This window comes from Xenopus laevis, chromosome 3L (genome assembly GCF_017654675.1).
Source record: "Xenopus laevis strain J_2021 chromosome 3L, Xenopus_laevis_v10.1, whole genome shotgun sequence".
NCBI classification, from domain to species: Eukaryota; Metazoa; Chordata; class Amphibia; order Anura; family Pipidae; genus Xenopus; species Xenopus laevis.
The window spans coordinates 103,354,963-103,373,931 of record NC_054375.1 but is presented as its reverse complement, the minus strand read 5'-3'; the positions used below and the strand labels follow the sequence as shown (position 1 = coordinate 103,373,931).

The 18,969-nt window shown below is 38.4% G+C and overlaps 1 protein-coding gene across 5 annotated transcripts in view; it reads left to right on the top strand.

Moving 5' to 3' along the window:
- The first annotated feature begins 562 nt into the window (after nucleotides 1–562).
- Nucleotides 563–18,969, top strand: part of tjp1.S (tight junction protein 1 S homeolog) — a 247,470-nt gene continuing 229,063 nt past the window's right edge. For all 5 annotated transcript variants that reach the window (XM_041586751.1, XM_041586748.1, XM_041586747.1 and 2 more), the window contains exon 1: nucleotides 563–726. In XM_041586751.1, coding sequence (XP_041442685.1) covers nucleotides 578–726 — 149 coding nt within the window. In that variant the 5' untranslated portion in view covers nucleotides 563–577. The remainder of the gene's footprint in view (nucleotides 727–18,969) is intronic.

Genomic DNA, 18,969 nt, shown 5'->3' with positions numbered 1-18,969 from the left:
GAAAATTAAAAGGAGGGCTTTGGGAGGACATATTGAAGACTATGGGACAAACATGTCAAACAGTAGCTCCTTCAATGGGTAAGGTAAATTCTCAGGTGGAAACAGCAAGTCCTTTTTAGAAGCTACAACAGGAACAGCATTTCCATTGGAAAAATACAAATAGAAAATTATACAAAGCGTACCCTGACATACTTAAAATTTCCATGCTTTAAGAATTTCTTTAAAGTTATTTTAGAATAAGACGTCTTCAGATCAGACACAAGTTCTTTGTTTCCTAGGTGCTCTTTTTCTTTATCACCATGCTAGAATGCCATCACATGGAAAAATCCCCTCAGATAAAACATTTCACTCTGTTAATCTCATCTTTCGCACAGACATTCATATTCACTCTGACATTAATTTACCCTGTTGTCACTATGATTTCATAAGAGTGTTTTTTTTTTATACAGCTCAAGCAGCTGAACACAAAGCAATCAGCACAATGTACAGTCTTTCGAGGCTACATTCTATCAGACAGCACAAAACTCGAGATGCATTTCAGATTTTAGAGAGAAATCCTTCTTGTTCTCCAGATCAAATGCACAAAGCTTTGTCAGAGTTCCAGGTGAAGGAGAAGAGGATGAGGCCTGCCTCCGAGCTTCAGGAACACGAAGAAAACAAGAGCAATGAAATGGAAGGAAACCAGTACGGAGAAGAGAGACTTCAAGAATCATTCGACGAATTCAGGTTAATCATGCAGTCCTACATTATTTTTGCAGTTGTTGGTTAATTTGCATTATTTATTATGGTGTGATATAATACATGTTAATTGCAAGCACTAGCTGCAATATATATATATATATATATATATATATATATATATTTTTTTTTTTTTTTTTATATATATGAGTTCTAGTTGCTAGATGCTAACTGAACTCTGGGGAAGACTGTAACTTAAGATCTCTGGGAAAAACATGTGTTTGAAGGGGTGAGATTTATTAAAAGTAACCTGTCATTTATTTCAGTCTTGGTATGCTACTACAAAGCAGTAATTTATTTTTGTATTTTTAAAGGGGAAATATACTCAGCTTAAAAGTATAACTGACAAAGGCTTGTCATACTGTGTACACTTTTTTGACACATGAGAGGGAGCAGTCACAGCACAACCTTTATTTGTGGGCATTAATTCAAGTATGGGAGGAACAAGAAATATACAGTACTCTCCTAGTTAAACTGAGTGCTACATCCTGATACTGTACATTTCTGGCCATCAGAACTTGATGACTCACAGAGAAAAACAAATGTTATCTAAGTAATAAATAAATACATGTTAGCATCTTTATTAGTAGGGGCAAGGGGCTTCACATCCCTACAATTCCTAATGATGTTTTCTGAAATGTATAAAGTGTGCTCAATTGCAGAAGTTAGAATAAGCATTGTCAACTCTAGCTCAGCAGAATCTCACTTCTATATCCAGTGCCCAGATGCCACACTCAGAATGGATTGGGTTTGATGAGCATATTTTTAACAGAGGGATCAAAAATCAAAAGAAAACTGTATTGTCCCTGGGGGACACAGACTGAAGATATCATATCCATTCTAAAAGAAATAAAATCATGGAATGCCACACTTCTTTTGCTCTGTATGAGACATGTGTTAGTGAGGATGACCACATTATTTTGTTAACTAAAAATTAAAACAGATATTACAATTTTCACCATGGTCCATTATATGTAAGTGTATGAAGACTTCATAAAGCCATGTTGCTATGTAAATGATATCCCTACATTTTGCATTACACTATTTCATATACAAAACAAGCCTACCTAACAGAATAATGCCTAGGCTGACTTTTATCAGCTGTGTGTGTGTGTGTGTGCGTGAAGCCAGCTTAAAATATTCAAACAACAATATTCTTAATGACTCATCTGATTGCCACAATGTTTGCAGCATATCCTGATGTTGTACAAGTCTGTGTAACTTTATTAAAGAAACACACCCTCTTCTCCTGGGATACTTTTCTAGTTTGAAAGCTTTGCAGTTTCACATTATTCACATAATACAATGCCCTGAAAAAATAGTATAGTACCTGCCAAATAAGATGCCCATAAATCTGAGGATTTCAGCCATGGGCTAATGATATTGATCACGCTAAAACAGATCAGCCATCAGAACACTTCTTCATAAATATTAGTGGATATACAGTGTGTTGAAAATAAATAGGTGGTCAACATTGTAACTTAGGTCCATCGAATTTTGCATGTTTATAACACAAAAATTACTAAAGCACCAAGATGGCACCTGCTCTGATGCTTGGCGTGGGCACCCTCACACTGGGCAGGACAGGAGAGCTTGAAGAGCCTCCCCCCTAGCTGCCCTGGGATGCGGTGGTGTTGTGGCCCCTGCCTGCTGCTGGACCTATGTGGGGGAAGGTTGCCACTACGGGGCTCAGGTATCAGGCTGGCTGGGGGGCTGGAGCTGCTGGGCTGGCTGGGGCAGCTAGGGTGGGGGGTTGCTGATGCAGAGCTGCTGGGAATTGAGGAAACTGTGCTGCTGGTACAGAGATAATCTGCTGGCCTGTGGGGTCTGCTCTTGACTTAACCTGGCCTTGAGGTGGCGAATCCTCACTGTATCTTCCCGGTCAATCCACTGCATGTCTGAGCTGCTTTCCCTGCATCACCGCAATTCTGACCCAGCTTAGACCTGCTCAAACAAAAAACACAATTAAGTCTGAATTATTTCACTGTACATCCCCTTAAAAACTCTTCCAAACCAGCACTCCTCCCCTTGCCTCCTCCCCTAGCCTGTCCCTCTTTTCTCCTCCACTGTTAGCCCCCTCCATTGTTCTTACCTGAGGAGTGAGAGACTAGGCTACACCTGGGGGGAAGAGGGGCCCCCGCCTAACCCCATGTCAGCCCTAAACGGCTTCATTCCTCCTTAGGTCCATCAAATGCATGTTTAGAACACAAAAATTACTAAAGTTGTTGCTGATAAGGACAAAGAAAACTCCCAATAGCCCAACTGCCAGTTACAGGGTAAAAATATTTCTGACCCCAAATGAATTGCACACACACATATATATAATGCTCATTTTGTTAGAAAGATATACAAAAAATGTTACTACCTAACAAGTTATTTCATTACCATATCCCTTGGTAGGCAACCTGACTGTCCTTACGTACAAAACCCTGCTTCTATTGATATGACTCCTTTCTTCCAGTCTCATTGGATGTCCTCTTATTATCAGTATTACCCTATGGAACGAAGATAATTAGATCATTTTTCATAGTGACAAGCATATATTTGCATGTTTGTTGCATATCCTCTAAGATGCCCTTTTTCCAGTTTCTGGATTGCATCATTCACTATTTAAGGCTAGGTTACCCTTATCTCTATTTTTTCCCCCGGTTCTCCTGTGTGGTTAGTAAATGAATGCCAAGAACTGCAACAAATAGTTTATATTTGTATAATTATAAGACTGCAATTTTCTGCACCAATTTTTACACAGCACATCGCCCTGTGACAGTTGGCGACTGAGAAGTTAGTAAAGCCACATGTAAAAATGTTGTAGAAACTGTAGAAATGTCTAGTATGCTTGAATAGGCACAGGTTTACCTGGTACAACTGAACAAGAAACTGGTTTTACTCTGCTGAACTTGTGAAAATATGACTCTGCACTAGGGAAATGCCGACACAGTGATTAGACTAGTTTATTCACAGGCTGCAGTTTTCTGTACAATGGGGAAAAAAACTTTGTGAAATAGTTTTCCTTGTACAGGTTTGGGACCTGTTATCCAGAATGCTCTAGACCTGGAGTTTTACAGATAATGGATTTTTCCATAATGAAGATCTTCATACCTTAAGTCTACTAGAAAATCATGTAAACATTAAATAATGTTTTTTTTAGTTATTTAACTTTTTATTCAGCAGCTCTCCGGTTTGCATTTTTAGCAATCTGGTTGCTAGGGTCCAAATTACCCTAACAACCATGCATTGATTTAAATTAGAGACTGGAATATGTAAAGGAGAGGGCCTGAATAGAAAGATGAGGAATAAAAAGTAGCACAACTATAAATTGTTAGCCTCACAGAGCATTTGTTTTTTAATTGGGGCAGTGACCCTCATTAGAAATCTGGGCACAGTCAGAAGAAGAAGGCAAATCATTCACAAACTATGAAAAAGAAAAAACAAAGGCCAGTTGAAAAGTTGCTTAGAATGAGCCATTCTATAACATACTAAAAGTTAATGTAAAGGTGAACTATCATTTTAAGTAAAAGCCTCTATATATTCATCAAAGCCTTCAATGTGCCTAGAAAATAATATTATATATATATACATATATATATATATATATATATATATATATATATATATATATATAAAAATGATATTATATTATTATTATATTTATCTTCCTCCTTTTTATAGCATGCACAATTTGTTTCTAATTATTGATGCACCTTACTGACTCAAACCTTTACTAAATAAAGAAATAAGAAGTTGGAATATTCCAAAAGTTACAAACATATTTATCATAATCATTGAATTCTTGTACAAACACTTTTTTCCCCCAAATATCTCACTTCTGCTTTGGAGCTTAAAAGCTTGAAATATAACTATAGTTTTGCCGCAGAGTTGTTAAACAACATTTATTATCGCTGTGTAGTCAATAAATAGGTGCTGGGATGTGAGAATTTTCTGCCTACTATTTTTTTCTTCATGATGATGACAAATGAGTGTGGCCCAAGTTCTCTGATTTCTCAGTTGCACTAATTCTGCAGAATTATATATATATAAAAAAATACTAATGTAGAAATTGTCAGAGCTTTGCTTCTATTTTAAGATACAAATATACAAATACTATAGGAAGAATATTAACAACAATAATGAGTGAGCATGAGCAAGAGTGATCCTACCTTGCAGGTTACCATGTGTGGCAAAAAAAAAGTAATATGAGCCAAAATTGAAAGTGGAATTTTCTTCTAGTGTTCAAAGTGCAATTGAACTGAGTAAAGGGGGCAACATCAGGTAGGCCTCCTCAGGGCACCATTGGGAGCACAATCTCCCCTGGTCATGAGCAAAGCCTACAGTATGTAACGACACAGCCATCCTAAATTATACTCCAAAATCTTCTAACTTAGTACAGGAGAATACTGGAATAATTTTATGGCATTTCTCTTTACAGAATACACACCTTAGGAATGTATTGTAAAAGAAAATCTACATGTTTCAACACAACATTGTTCATTAATTATCATAGTGAGAATGTGACCATATTAAGGTGGGGGATGGAATAAAAGTTGTAAGCAGAAAAACATTAGCGTAAATAAATATTAGCATTGGTTTGTTTTTTTTATGCTTTTTATTGATTTTTAACAACAAAAAATTATAGAAAAGGAGAAGAAAGGAAAGAAAACAATAGACAGCAATAAGGAGGCTGGAGGAATGAGAGACAATTATAACGATGTTGCGGGTGATTCAGGCCATGGAGACCATAATGCTTTGAATTTTCCCGGATAGCCTCTTGCCACATAAGTGAGTTTGTAAAGTTCCAGCTGGGAATTAACAAGAGCAATCCATTTCCGCAAACTTGGCGGTGATGGTCCCTTCCAGTGTAGAGCTATAGGGGCAAATTTACTATTCGCCGAAGCGCCTAACGCTAGTGTCAATTCGCTAGCGTTGGCCATTTTCGTTACTTCGCAAATTCACTTACAGACGATGGCGTAACTTCGCTAGCGTAACTTCGCACCCTTACGCCTGGCAAATTTGCGCAACGGACGTAACTACGCAAATTCACTAACACGCGCATTGTTCTGAACGCTAGCTTTTACGCTAGACTTCCTTCGCCACCTCAGACCAGGCGAAACGCAATAGAGTAGATAGGGATTTCTTCAAAAAAATTTAAAATTTTTCCTAATTCCCAAAAAACGCTGGCGTTGATTGTATATTATGGGTGATATAATGAAAAAGATCGAAAAATTTTTTGGGGCTCCCCTCCTTCCCCCCTTCATTTCCTAACTCATGGCAACTTAACTATACAGTGGGCACATGTGTAGGGCAAAATAAATTTATTTGATGTTTTGAAGGTTTCCCAGGCATTTGTAGTGTTGCTACATATTCCTCCATTGAAATTTGAATTTGGCACCGTATGCAAATTAACCATCGCTAGCGTAACTTCGCTCCGCCTAGCGAATCAACGCTAGCGCAACTTCGCAACCTTACGCTACCCCTGAATGCAACATGTGGCAGGGTTGAGTACCTGCGGTAGGGCTAGTTCTGTTCCCATAAATTGAGTGACCTGTTGCGAGAACCTCTGCACAATGGGGCAGTTCCACATCGTATGTATGAAGTCAGCTAGCTGTTCACTACATCTCGGACAATGTGGTAAATCCCGCTTACCCATGACATGCAATTTTTGTGGGGTAAGGTACGTCTGATGAATAATTTTAAAATGTATAAGTTTATCCCTAGTGCTAACAAGAGGTTTGTACAAAGATTCAATAATTTTGTCCCAGTCATCCGGATCTAGTTGAATCCCACTGGCTTCCCACTATTTAACCCTAGGTCGTGGGTCATATTTCCTAGTCAGTAGCAGTTTGTATGTTTTTGATAGGAGCTTAGTCTTAGTAGGGTGAGATATCAGGTTCTCTATGTCAGGACTCTGCACCAGTGGTGGCGTGGGGAATTGGGTAGAGCATAAATGTGCTATCTGCATGTGCTGAAACTCAGACAGGTTGGGGTGAGAGGTAACCTGTTGTAGGAGTGGAAGAGTATAAATAGTATTGTTAGTGTACAGGTGTTTTATACATTTTACACCCAGTTTAGCCCATGTCCCTGCCTCTGTAAATGTAGAGAAATGCAATAAGTTGCTATTGCCCCATAATGGCATATCCGGGGAAATGGGCCCTGTCTTATCTGTTAAGTGCAGCATGGCATCCCAGGCTCTCTTACTGGCATCAAGTATCGGTGGTAGAGGGCTTACATCTTTCCTGCTTCTATACAAGGCATTTCTAAGGCTTTCTATGGAGGTGAAGTAAAGTGCTTCCAGAGTTGATGCAGGATTTTCAGTGTCAAAGAACCACCAGTTAGCTACGTGTATGCTTTGTGAAGCTAAGTTATATAATTCATAGTTGGGGGATGCTAGACCTAGATGTTCCGGTGAGGCATTCAGAGTAGCACGGGAAAGTGTAGGGGTTTTGTTGCCCCATATGAATGAGGATTGGATACGGTCTATATCAGCAAAGTTTTTTTTGGAATATGGCATGGTGTGTTGCTTAGAATATACAAAAATTTTGGCAGGAAAACCATTTTGCATATATTAATTCTACCGATGAGAGTGAGAGGTAAATTCGTCCAATGATCTAATTTAAATTTGTTTAAAAGTGGCTGGAGATTGTGTAAGAGAAATGTGGACAGGTTTCTATGAATGTGTAAGCCTAAGTATTTGAAAGTGTTGACAATTTTTAGTTTGCATTGAGGGTCTAGCATATCCGGGGTCAGATCATCTAAAGGAAAAATTACAGATTTATCCCAATTAATTTGGAGGCCTGAAAAATTCCCAAACTGTTTGACTATGCCCAGTGCTGACTGAAATGAGGTGCGGTGGTCTGCAAGATAGAGTAGTGTATCGTCTGCATACATCGAAATTTTTTCCTCAACTGTTTTGTAGAGAAGTCCTTTAACTAGGGGAGAATGTCGAATCTCAATGGCCAGGGCAAAAAGGAGTGGAGAAAGCGGGCAGCCCTGTCGGGTACCCCGTGACAGTTGGAAAGTGGGAGAAAGTGTACCATTAACCTTAATGGCTGCTTTGGGTTCGCTGTACAATAACTGGACCCATTTAACAAATGTAGGGCCAAATCCCATTCTAATCAAAACTTCACAGAGATAGGGCCATTCAATAGAATCAAAGGCTTTGGCCGTATCAAGTGAAACCACCAATCTGGATCCCATGTTCTCATGAGACAATTGTAAATTGAGGAATAGCCTTCTAAGGATAAACGAGGTGGATTTGGCAGGCATGAATACAGATTGGTCAGGTTCCACCAATGTCGAGACTACCTTGTACAACCTTTTAGCTAATACTTTGGCTAGGATTTTAATCTCCATATTTAGTTATGAGATCGGGCGAGGAGCATAGTAATTCATCTTTCCCCTGTTTTGGAATAAGTACTATTGTTGCTTCTGCAAACGATTTAGGAAGGGAGAATTCTTGAAAAGCATATGAGAGTTTATCATGTAGGATGGGGACAAGTTCTTTGACATGAATCTTGTACCATTCTATAGTAAAACCGTCTGGTCCTGGGGCCTTACCTGAGGGGAAAGATAAAATAGCTTCTGCTAACTCTAGTTGGGAGATGGGGGAATCTACGAATTTGGCTTGGACCTGAGAGAGTTTTGGTATGCGTATGGTATTAAGATATTCGTGTAGTTCCGCATTGGAGTATTGGGCGGTAGATGCGTACAAAGCTTTGTAGAACTCGCTAAATGTCAAGGAAATAGTTTCTGGGGAGGTGACATAATTTTGGGAATGGCTGTGGAATTTTCCTGAGATTTAGCTAGAAATGCCAAGGGTTTTCCATTTTTGTCCCCGAAAGCAAACATAGTGCTTGTGGCATGGAGCATCTTCTTTTTGGTTAGTTCTATCTTATATAGATTAAGGCCGCTGCAAATTCGGTATGGTTGTTCAAGGAGGGCTCAATTGTGTAAGCAGATTCAGTGTCTCTCACAGCCATTTCCAAAGTCCTTAAATTATCTTTACTGTGTGCTCCCACCGTAGCTATAGATGCTATTAAGTTACCTCTCATAACAGCCTTGAAGGCATCCCATGTTATTAGGGGGGAAGCAGACTGTTTGTTTTCCTGCCAGTAATGTTTAATGGCAGTTGCGGAGTTGGATATGACAACCTCATTCTTTAACCAGAAGGGACCAAGTCTCCATTGTCTAGAGGAGGGGTTTGGGAGTAATTCCAGAGAAAGTAATAAAGGAGCATGGTCAGAGACTGCTCTGGGTAGACATTTGACCTCACGCACTTTTGGTAAAAGGTCTGAGGAGAGTAATGCTAGGTCTATTCTGGACAAAGAATGATGTGTGGCAGAATTGCAGGAGAATTCCTGTGTCGTGGGAAACTTCCATCGCCATACATCAGTTAAGTTATAAGCCATCGCCCACTCAGCAAGTTTCTAAGTGGTAGGTGCAGCTGTGGATAGTCTATCTAAAGCAGGATTAAAGCATGCATTAAAGTCTCCCATAATGCATATGGGGGCAGGGGGCAATTGTACTATACCCTGATATATTTCTTGGAGCACCACATCAGTGAAAGGGGGAGGAATATAGACATTCACCAATAAAAGAGGATTCCCAGCTATGGCGCATTCCAAGATCTGGTATCGACCCAACCTGTCAGAGCGAATATCAAGAAAGTCTAATGGCAAGCCGTTTCAAATTATAAGAGATGTGCCCCTAGCATAGGAAGAGAATGTTGAGTGGTAAATATGTGAAGCCCAGGGTCTGCGTAATGCAAGAACCTTATTCCCAGTCAAATGGGTTTCTTGAAGCAGGAGAATATGAGGGTTGTACGATTTAAGATAATTAAAAACGAATGCACGTTTAACCTTGTCGTTCAAACCCCTCACATTCCAAGACACCATAGTTACTACAGACATTCTACTGCATAGAGATAATACATACTCACAATCCCCAATATGACTCCATGGTACCCAGATGACACCCGATTCCTCTGGTCAAGGTGAGAGCGGTTCTTCCAGCCAAAAAAAAAAGGAATAAGACAGAAGGACAGAGAGAAAAAATTAGCATTTGTAATGTATATCCTTCCTTAGACAGTTATTGCATTTTGAATTTTAATTGCGCACTGGCCTGGATTTGTGGAGAGGCCACCAAGGCCCGGGTGGCAGGATTTTAGGGGCGACATGCTGTCCAACCACACCTACATTGGTTCAAAAACACTGGGGAGGCACAGGAGATATGATGGTTTTAAAATTACCTGTACATCAATCCCCATTGCTCTGGTCCCAATGATGAAAATTTGATTGAATAAAAGGGAGGGGGCGGGGCGATGAACAACAGCGGGCCTAGGGGCGCCTGCTATGTAAATCCGGCCATGATTGCGCAATTTTAAGGCATTATTTGGTGCAAAAATAAACTTTTTCAGTAAGATATTTTATTACATACAGTACATTGTGAAGAAATTAGTACAGCACCCACTGTTTAGAATAAAACAGCCTTTATTGGACCAAGGGCCCTTGGTCCAATAAAGGCCATTTTATTCTAAACAGTGGGTGCTGTACTAATTTCTTCGCCAGTATTGCCAGTGGGAGGTGGCCATTGGAGGACGTGCACCCAGCCAAAGAAGAGAGTTACAGTTGTGCTGACTACTAATCTGCTATTATACAGTACATTGTGAACTGGTGTAAACTATAAAATTCGCAGTCTTTCTTCCACAGGCACATGTGGATATAATAAACGTGTATATAGGAAAAATTGCTTGCACAAGGCATACATTTTCACATTGTGAATAATTTTCCCCAAATTTCAAAAATTACCCTCATTGTCACCTTCTCCAGGCAGTGCTGACTGTAAATGAAATTACACTTGCTTCTACTGTGTTTATCCATATATTCTACATCTGTATCTCTGTAAGGAAAGAACCATACAGATCAAAATGAAGTGGGATTTTAGAGTCCCACTTTCAACCTATGTTTCCAGTAAACAGGAACTCCTATAGCCACTAATCATTATAATGCTACTACATTCAATTAAAATGTGTTTTTAAATGTCCTCATACACAATTTATTTCCCACATAACTAGAAATGTTTAGTAGTAAAACTAACAAAGCACTAAAGACTGTAAAGAGGAAGTATATTAGAAATAAGGGTACATATTCCCTTGTCCAGGGACATACACATTATATTGAGAGGTTCCTCAATAAAAGTACAAGGCTGTAGTTTGAATGATTTTACACAGAAGTCTGAGGTGACCTCTAATATCCTTATATTATAATGATCAAGTGACAATATTTCTGATAATACGCAAATTTCAAGAAGTCATGACATTACATCACAGAATGCTAATGACTTCATAAATCACTATGATTAAAACATATTTTGCATGTTATTCATGGTATTGGTGCATTTTATACAAAATGAGAGCACAGAGCTGGACATTCTTACAATTTATTTTTAATACATCCAAGGGAATGAAAACCGTGCAAGTTGTTAAATATTTGACAAGAGAGTGTGTTATAATGTATTGCTTTTTATGTTTTCTGTCTGCAATGCTTGCCCATTTCGTTTTGGTATGGTAGTTTCCCCACAGCTATCTATTGAGACATCAGTTAGACTGTTGTGCAGTAAAAGCCAGTCACTGAGCTTCTCACTGAGTATGTTGATGATGTGTTGACTTTATTTCCCACCAGGGAATAAGCATTCATTTATATTGCAGTGATTTATTTTTGCTTCCCTCCCATATTTGGTTTGCACAGTTACACAACAGATAATCATGAATCATCCCATCAAGGGGTGTCACACTGGAAAATTATAGCTACGCTACAATTTGCTGTATTTATAAGACAGACACAAAGCTATTGTATGTGTGTATACTTAGAGTGTATATAATAATCCAGACATGTTATTAACTGAGGGTTTTCTTTTAATTTGTGATGCTAGATCTATGTTATCATATTAAAGGAGAATGTAAGTCAAGTATAAAATATTCATCTTGGAGAGGCCTCCCTCCCTTCCCCATCCAGAACTGCTCTAGTGTACAGCCCATTTTCCCTACTTGTTGCCAAAATGCAGAAAAGCACAACAGGGTTGGTGGGGACCATCTTGTGTCGCTTAATATTCTCTGACACAGAGCATGTGCAGTTGAAGCTACTCTGGACCTCACATCAAATGCACATGGTCATTGTGAGCAAGGATGCTGCACATGGTCAGGCGCTCATTGCAACCCCTAACCGAATTCCCCCTGCACTCCATGCTTCCATAGGAGAGTGGCCAGGGAGTGGGCATCTCTACAGTTATAGAGGAAGAGGGCCCTAAGGCCCCATAGTCCAGGTCCCCTGTCCTCTGGGTCTGCTTCTTCTAGTAATGCCACTGCATTGTGTGGACATGTTTCTAAATCAAAAACCATTATTGTTTTGTGGCTTTTCTTTAATTCAATGATCATTTTACACAAGAGGTTTTTAGAACTCTTGAGGCTGAGACCCTTCTTTGTGGCTTAGCATTTGATCAACCCCATTAGTTGAGAACTAGGGTACAAATACACAAAACATGTATTTAGTTAGTATTTAATTACATTTAATGTAGTTATATCTAATAAGTATCTAATTGATCTACAGAATTCAAATTCCTGAAATGGCTCATCCCTCCAGTTTGAAAACCCATGTTTTGGCTTCTGTAACCCAAACACTGCATCCCATACACAAAGCGAACAAAGACACAAAGTTATTAAAGGGGTTGTTCATCTTTGGGTTAACTTTTAGTATGACGGATAGAGTTTGCAATTGTTTTTTATTTTTTATAATTTGTGGTTTTTGAGATATTTATATTTCAGCAATCTGGTTGCTAGGCTCAAAAGTATCCTAACAACCATGCACCGATTTGAATAAGAAACTGGAATATGAATAGGAGAGGGTCTGAATGGAAAGTTGAGTAAGAAAAACAATAACAATAAGCAATAACAATAAATACGTAGCCTTACAGAGCATTTATTTCTTGACGGGGTCAGTGACCCCCATTTGAAGACCAGATAGAGTCCGAAGAAGAAGGGAAATAATTTTAAAACTATAAAAAATAAATAATGAAGACCAATTGAAAAGTTGCTTGGAATTATCCCGTCTATAACATAATAAAAGTTAAGTTAAAGGTGAACTTCCCTTTAAATTGTATAATTTTATAGTATTAAAACTAGGTATGCACTGAATCCGGGATTTGGTTTGGGATTCGACCAGGATTCGCCCTTTTTCAGTAGGATTCGGATTCGACCGAATCCTTGCGCCTGTCTGAACCGAATCCTGATTTTGCATATGTAAATTGGGACGGGAGGAGAAATCATGCAACATTTTGTCACAAAACAAGGAAGTAAAAAAACATTGTTTCCACTTTTCCTTTCCCTCCCCCTAATTTGCAAATGCAAATTAGGATTTGGTTCGGTATTCGGCCAAATTTTTCACGAAGGACTCGGGGATTCGCATCCCTAATTAAAAAAGGAATATCGTGCATGGAGAAAATAAAAGAAATGTAGGATAAGCAAGAGGTTGTAATAAATAGAGCTATAAGCAATAGAATAGGAAAGGAAAACTGATTCAAGACACACTTCTTTAATTCACCTCAGTTGAGTCACATGCACTTTATGTATATTGTGAAGCCTTGCTTGAAAAAAAGAGCAAGCAGACAAAATGAATCACCAAAATATAATCATTAAATAATTGTATTTTAACAAGTTGAAGTCAAAGTTTAAAGTATTTAAACAATTAATTGTACTTAATTTATTTTGGCCACAAGATGGTGCTATTTTCAAAGACGCTGACCTTCCATAGGCTTAAACAATCAATTTTACTTTTCCTAAGAAATCTCAAAGCACTTTAATGCGTGACAAGTTGTATTTTTGCTAAACTTTTTTGTATTATAGCGCCAAATGATGATCACAAATGCCCACTGTGCTCCATCATATAATTTTGGAAAAAGTAGAAGCTAATTTCTCCCATAGCAGAACAATTTTATATGGGCCTACAGGTGTGTCAATCACAATATCTGTCAGGTTCATTCTGCAAATAAAAATACTTGTGATCATAATTCTAGGGATTATTACTGGGTAAAGTATAGGTTGCCCTGGCATCAGCTTATCTTTAATAATTGTCTGAGCAATGAAACACACCAAAGGTTTTCTTGGTTGGACTTAGTCTCCTTGTCTGTATAGCCAAGTAATAAATTGCACAGCAATATATTTTTAAAAACTAGAATACACACACTTTACTAAACTGTACTAATAGTACTGCAAAAACATGCACAGCTGCAAGCTAAAGGGCACGTGTATGTGTATACAAACCTTAGGGCAATACAGGTGAACCTGAAAAAATTCTTGTCAGTCTTCCATTTACCTTTAGGGAGAGAGTTTATTTGCAGTCCTCTAACGATCCATGCACAAGAACAGTCCATTAAGCAGATGAGTTAATTAACACAGTAAACATGTCAAATTTATGGCAAAAGAAAATAATAGTAGAATGAACAGTGAAAAAGCACTTGCTCCTCTCGCCAGCACTGTTTGTAAGCTCTCCTCTTCTTCTGTGCTGAGTAACTGCCATTTCTGCATCCTATATTATTATTAATGAATCCAAAAAATGATGAATCCAGTGGCTTAATTAATATATATGTGAATGTTAAAACAAAGTCTCTAATATTATTTGGTCACTGTGTGATGTTACATGAATCAAATGGCATCAGTAACCCCACCATTAATATGCATATATTTTCTATCCACCATGATCTAATTTCCCCTCTTTTAGCACATTGTAAATACTCTAACTAGCTTCTTGTAGATGTTCAGAAAAGGGTCAAAATGCAATTAACACAGATGGAAATTGCTATTGCTTGCTGAAAAAAACACATACACATGTGTATTTTCTTTGCTGGTGTATTTCAGTTGGCAAAGAAGTGGCCCAAATCCTCCCTGCCTCCCATTAATTTGAATTTGAGCATTTTCAACTGATAATCATCTGACCCATAATTGTACCAGCAATGTCATTTCATTGCCAATACCATGATAGTCTATCCCCACCCGCTTCATCCCTGACCACCCCACTGCTCCACAACACATCCTTGATAAAGGATCCTTGGGATCCTAAACATGTTGTGATGCAATAAATAATTATTTGCGGCAGAGACTGCGTCTTATGTGCTCCATCCATACCTTTGCTTGCTGACACACCTACTTACTCCACAGTATCAGGACACGCCTCTTGGAAAAATGTAAAGAAGGCATGGGTTGCACTGTGGAACCCATGGCCATCTTTCATTTTGTTTGTTAATCTTTTCTAAGTAATTGCAGGCTGGTAGCAGGACCCATTGGGATTTTTTCCAGTGTTCTGGTGGGGCAGTCTCTCAACAAATGTTTGACTTTCACAGTGGGCCAAACAAAAAAACTTTATCTTTAACTTTAAACATCATCCTGTACTTAATTCCTGCCTTGACCTTGCATTCAAGATTTTTTGTGCCTAATTGCAGCAAATTATGCTTGAATTCTGGGAAAGAATGTTGCATTATGGATGAAAGAAAGTGTGAATTGAGCTGTTTTTTTTCACTAACTTAGTAAATAACTATTTGTCCTTGTACTGTGATATTCAAATACCTTCTGAGTTGATGAGATAAAAAAAACAAAGAAAATAAGAGAATACCAGCCACAGTAACATTCAATGTTAACACACTGTCTCATGTAACAGGAAGTTGTAGTGATGTTACAGGAAGAGCCAAGTACTGAGGTGCAGGGTATTTTTTAGCAGTGCCAGATTTATATATGTTGCTGGCTAGAGCTGGTGATGCAGATAAAGTTACAAAGTTTCCTGCCGGCAGTAATTGTCTCTACCGTCACTTTCACATCTGGCTTTGGCTCTAAGAGGTTTAATGCACAGTTTAAGTGCTGTGTGAAAGTCTCTTAGTGTGGCCCCAACCCAGAGAATAATTTATGTTGCTGTGAAACTTTTGGGACTTGTGTCCTGTTCTATTTAAAATCACAGTCATAAAGCATGTCATGAATGATGTTTCATTAGGCATTTTTTTCACACAGAAAGAAGTTATTAAATAAATCAAGATTAAAGAAAATCAAATGTTCTCAGTGCTAATTTGCCACAGTACATTACATTGTGTTAAGGCTGAAACTGAATAAAGTTCATGGCTATGGTACCCCAGTGTACATGGTGCTTGCCCATATTCCATGAGCTTTTACCCTCTCCGATAGCTTTGCCTGATCCACCAAGTTAAACCCTAAATCTACAGATCTACAAGTTGGCAAGACAGTTCACAGGACTACTACTAAATATGTTCGTGGGTGCCTTTGAAGTTGCTACTTTCATTAATGACTCCCTGTTCATGGCGTAGGTATCATTGTTTCCTGCAGAAACAAATAGTCTGGGAACATTTCATTATTGACAATGCCGGCAAAACCCCAAAAAATTGTCAATCGTTCAGCTTGTTTTGCTGTGAGGGTTTTTGTCCTGCATTTGTTGTTTCTTGTGCAGTGCAAGCATTAAATCTAGTACCTCCATCTAGAATGCTGGCCTTACTAAAATGCAGTGACATGTAGCGAGTGCTGACATGCTGCATCTTTTTTGCAGCACGGAGCAAAAATAACTAGCGTTTTTAATATTTTCTCCTATCACACGCATTAACACTTTTAATACTAGAGACGTGCAAAGTGATGAACCTTTACTATACAGAAGCAAAGGCAGGATTGTTAAACTAGATTCATTGGTCTGACATTTGTCACTGTATCGCAGTGGCGGTGACCCAAGTCTCATTAAAGTAGAAATACTCACCACTCAGTGTCCTCAATGGCACCTCGAATGCTCAGCCTGCCCTAACTATCTGTCTTAGCACTATACACACTACTCTTTTTTTATTGGGGTGAGGGATCCCTGAACAACAACGTTTTATAATCTTTCATGCTGGTTTGGGGAGGTACCAAATGTTGGAGATAACAGTTTATCTTTCATTATTCCTATCCCCAGGAAACGCTGATTAAAGGTAATATGTGTCTTCCTTCTTAGTTATCAAGGGATGAATACAGATGAGTAAACATTATGTGGTGACATTATATTACATCATTACATTCCTTCTATCAACTGGAAGTTGTAATATACACTAAATGGCAGTGTGTTGGGAGTTTCCTTAAATGAGAAGGATCTAGGGGTCTTTGTAGATAACAAGTAGTCTAATTCTGGGCAGTGTTATTCTGTGGCTACTAAAGTAAATAAAGTTCTGTCTTGCATAAAAAAGGGCATTAACGCAAGGGATGAAAACATAATTATGCCTCTTTATAGGTCCCTGGTAAGGCCTCATCTGGAGTATGCAGTGCAGTTTTGGACTCCAGTCCTTAAGAGGGATATAAATGAGCTGGATAGAGTGCAGAGGCGTGCAACTAAATTAGTTAGAGGGACGGAAGACTTAAATTATGAGGGTAGACTGTCAAGGTTGGGGTTGTTTTCTCTGGAAAAAAGGCGCTTGCGAGGGGACATGATTACACTTTACAAGTACATTAGAGGACATTATAGACAAATAGCAGGGGACCTTTTTACCCATAAAGTGGATCACCGTACCAGAGGCCACCCCTTTAGACTAGAAGAAAGGAACTTTCATTTGAAGCAACGTAGGGGGTTCTTCACAGTCAGGACAGTGAGGTTGTGGAATGCATTGCCGGGTGATGTTGTGATGGCTGATTCAGTTAATGCCTTTAAGAATGGCTTGGATGATTTTTTGGACAGACTTAATATCAAAGGCTATTGTGATACTAAGCTCTATAGTTTTGTTTTTTTTTAATCAAATCTTTATTTATGAATTTTCTGAAGGGGATGGGTACAGAAGAAAAAGGAGGGGACGTGAAAAAAGAATGGGGGAATAAAGTTACAAGACATTTCCAGCATATATCATCACATCTTTTCGTAGAAACATACATGCATTTATATACACATTGTTATGACTTCCACGACAATTAAGCTGGCAAAGGGAGAGAGGAGAGAGTAATATAGTCCCATCTTACTCATATTATAGAGGTAACGTGCACCATTAATAATCTACAGTATCACTTTTATGTAAGAGGCTTAGCACATTTCCTTAGCAAGAACATGTGCCTGAGTGTATATCATACATATTGTCCATGTGACAAACGACAAATGAATTCTTTACTTAATTGTCTAGTTGGAAGTATTTTAACCAGGGGTTCCATATCTTCCAATAAATTGAACTTTTGTTCATACCAAGTGCTGTCAATTCCTCCATCTTTCTAGTCTCTTCCACTAGTTTAACCCAATCTCGGTACGTAGGAGGTTTCTCCTTTTTCCAATTTTTTGGAATCAGGGCCTTTGCGGCCTGTAACATATGTATCAGCAACCTATTTTGTATCACCTTCCCTGTCCCTATGTCATAATGCAAAATTAATTTAGTTAAAAAATCTAATCCAATCTTTTCTTGTAGAATGATCTCTATTTTTTCTTGTATGGCCTCCCAAAATCCTTTCAAATTCTCACAAGTGTACCAAATGTGTGAATAAGTCCCCACCTCAGATTGACATCTCCAGCATACACTAGGCGCCTTTGGAAATATTTTTTTAATTTTTTCAGGCGTATAATACCACCTAGATAATAACTTATAGTTAATTTCTTGTGTCTTAGATGCTATTGAAGTCTTATGTATGGATCTATATATTGCTGCCCAGTTCTCTTCTGTTAGGGACACTTTTAGTTCTTTTTCCCATGCCACTCTGTGGCTTACATTCTTTGGTAGACTCTCTGAACTTAAAAATTTATATATGGTAGACATAGGTTACTAAGCTCTATAGTTAGTATAGGTATGGGTATATAGAATTTAATTTAAAAGTAGGGAGGGGTGTGTGTATGGATGCTGGGTTTTCATTTGGAGGGGTTGAACTTGATGGACTTTTCTTTTTTCAACCCAATTTAACTAACTAACTAACTAACTAACTATGTAATGGATTCTTTGGGTCACATGGTTGCATAATGACTTGCTAAGAATAGTACTTGAAGGGTCTCTTTACTCTTCTGGGATGGTCTTACTTACTTAATAGTAATGTAGACCTTTCTTCTTGCTGAATGTATCAGTGTTGTCTAAGCTACACAGGTTTTGACAAATTCAGCACTGCAACAGTGAATGAAGCTGTATTTAAAGACACAGTTTAGTGGCAACTGGCAGCCAACTTGCAGAGTAGTTCCAGCTGTAACCTGAGATGCTTTCATGTTAGAATTG